The sequence below is a fragment of the Pterocles gutturalis genome, unplaced genomic scaffold, assembly GCF_000699245.1.
Source record: "Pterocles gutturalis isolate BGI_N339 unplaced genomic scaffold, ASM69924v1 scaffold5808, whole genome shotgun sequence".
Taxonomy (NCBI): domain Eukaryota; kingdom Metazoa; phylum Chordata; class Aves; order Pterocliformes; family Pteroclidae; genus Pterocles; species Pterocles gutturalis.
The window spans coordinates 8,286-10,771 of record NW_010120314.1 but is presented as its reverse complement, the minus strand read 5'-3'; the positions used below and the strand labels follow the sequence as shown (position 1 = coordinate 10,771).

At 47.4% G+C, this 2,486-nt stretch overlaps 1 protein-coding gene across 1 annotated transcript in view; it reads left to right on the top strand.

The window, feature by feature from the left end:
* AAK1 (AP2 associated kinase 1) overlaps positions 1-2,486 on the top strand; it is a gene marked incomplete at its 3' end in the record, with an annotated part of 40,365 nt that overhangs the window by 36,815 nt on the left and 1,064 nt on the right. Inside the window, exon 19 of the mRNA XM_010076853.1 lies at positions 90-200. Within this exon, the coding sequence (XP_010075155.1) occupies positions 90-200 (111 nt within the window). The remainder of the gene's footprint in view (positions 1-89; positions 201-2,486) is intronic.

Below are 2,486 nucleotides of genomic sequence, written 5' to 3'. Positions count from 1 at the left end.
GAATGTGAGAATATGAGAATGTGAGCTTAACGGTGTTTGTGTCCTGTTTAACGCTGCCTCGCGGCCTTCGGACGTTAACCTGGATTCAGACTCTCTCACTGGCGAAGACTCTCTGCTTGACTGTTCTCTGCTCTCTAACCCTGCTGCTGACCTCTTGGATGAGTTTGCTCCCGTAGCTTTCGCGGCTCAGCCTCACAAAGGTAAATTCTCGCTTTGTCTCTAACATCTAATCCGTCCAGGGACATGGTCCATAGCTATTGTGAAGTGAACCTGATGCTGGTTTACACAAGAGATGCTCTGACCCATGTTCTGGTGACTTTTTTTTTTTTTCCCCGTCCAAGCTGTTTGTTTTCTTCCCAAGCTGGTGAAAACTGGAATGCACATTGAAGTACAAAGGGAAAAATATAGATAGAAGTATTCAGCTTGACTGTAAAGACAGGGTTTGTCAAGACAGGTGACATCTTCCATGAAACAGGGATACAGCAGGGGTGGGCTTTGGTGTGCAGCCCTTCCTCAGGTTTGTAAGTGCACTCTGGTTTTGCTTTCTGCCCATGGGATTTAAGACACGCTTTTATGCTGCATCACTATTCTGGAAGGGAGCCTGATAATCACCTGTCCTGGTGTCCCAGGCTGTTAAAAGGAAAGGAGGTTGGTTTTTTTGGTTTGTCGGAGCTAGCATCCCTAGCATGTGACTGAGCTCTTTAAGGTCTGGAGAATGTTTTTCTTTCCAGACGTTATCAGGGTTAGGTTCTTGAGTCAAACTGCAGTGTCACAGCAAATCCGAATGAGAGGCTGAGTGCAATATCCAGTTGAAAAATGGTAACACAAAAAAAGCAGAGTGAAGAAGAGCAGCAGACCATGGGTGGTGGCTCCTAAGTGCTGCACATCCGCAGGACGTCAGTATTTGAGCTGGAGTGGAACTGTGGCAATTCTGTGCAGTGAGCGGAGATCTGGTCTCTTTCCACTGACAAGCAAGGGAACTGGGGTCCTAACTCAGTTTTGTTTGGTTTTTTTCCAATAATAATGGGCTAAAGCAGTTGTGAGTGGGGCATGTGTCCCTTGGGGACAATTCCAGATGTTAGCAGGTGACTCTCACGTAAGCCAAGCTTGTAGTAAATACTGAGTAGTACCCACACCCTGGGTGGGAGGGGAGACCAGGGTTTCTGTGCTATTGATTGCCTTGAAAAGAGAGGCTCAGAGCACAAATGCTGACTGCTGGACGCCCCTTGACGCTGGGTTTTGCTGAGCTCGGTTGGTGAGTATCCCTATAGCAACAGCAAATGATCTGTCCTCGGAGGAGTCGCTGTAAAAACAGTCTGTAATCAATTTTTACACTTGATGGCACTTCAAAATGAGTTTGTATTTTCCATACAGCTTTTGGGTTTAAACAAGCAGTTGTTCTAATTGCTAATTGCTGTGATACACTTCCGTGCTACTTGATTTGGAGGAAGTAGCATGAAACGTATGTCGAGCAGTTATTGCTCCGTGGCCGGCCGATAGCAAAGCCAAAACATTGCTGGTGTGACTTAATGAGAAAACAAATTAACAGACTCCTGCTCGACTTCTCCCAGGCTGCCCTGCTGGTCCCTCTGGTCACATCTGACAAGGAAAATGGGACTTGCGTTAGTGGAGGGGGCGAAATATTAAAATCTTCAGGAGCTCTGAAAAAATTACGAAAATATTAAAATCCTTTATAGCTCTGGGTGTGCTCATTAACTGTACCTCTAACTCAAGCTTTTTTTTCTGTTTGCTTTGTTTATCCACTCCTGGTTTTGGGGACGTGAAGCACCTGTGGGGCAGATGCTGCTGTCCGTGGGTGCGATCCGCCTGTGGAATATCAGTGGGACCAGGAGGACTTGAGAAAGCAGCTGTGGTCTGAGCAGGGGCTGCTGCTCCAGCCGTGCCGTAGCATCCTTTCCTCTGGGCTTTGCGAGGCTGTTTTCTGAATTTTTGCTCAGCCTTCACAATTCCCTAATTTGCCGTTGCTGAATGCGGCACTAAGCTGCGTGTATGTGAGAGGGGAGAATTCTTCTGCTTAGGGTGATAGGTAGTCACTGCAGTTGAGCTCAGACGCTTCGGGAGGAGTTTTGCCCAAGCAGGGACACTCGCCAGCCTTTCCCTCTCCTTAGGAAAGACAGCCCACAGCCGAGCAGTGCTCCTTCAGGAGCTTCTCCTGCAGCAAACTCCAGAGCTAGGAGCAGTTGTATGTATAAATGAAGCGAAATATGCCTGCAAAGGCTCCCAGGTAGGTTGAGAAGAGCCACAAATAACTAACTCCAGAGACAGAGCGATGACAAGATGAGACTTTGCGTTAAGATGAAATGGTTTTGTGCTTTTGACACTTTACAGGCTAGTCCCCTGTAAAATCAGGGGGTTTTTTCTGGGTCTTATCCTCCAGAGGCCAGTGTGTTTCCACAAGGGGTTTCGTACATCGCCTCACCCAAAACCTGTCAGCGTGTTTGTCAGCTTTAGGCAAAGAGTTTTTG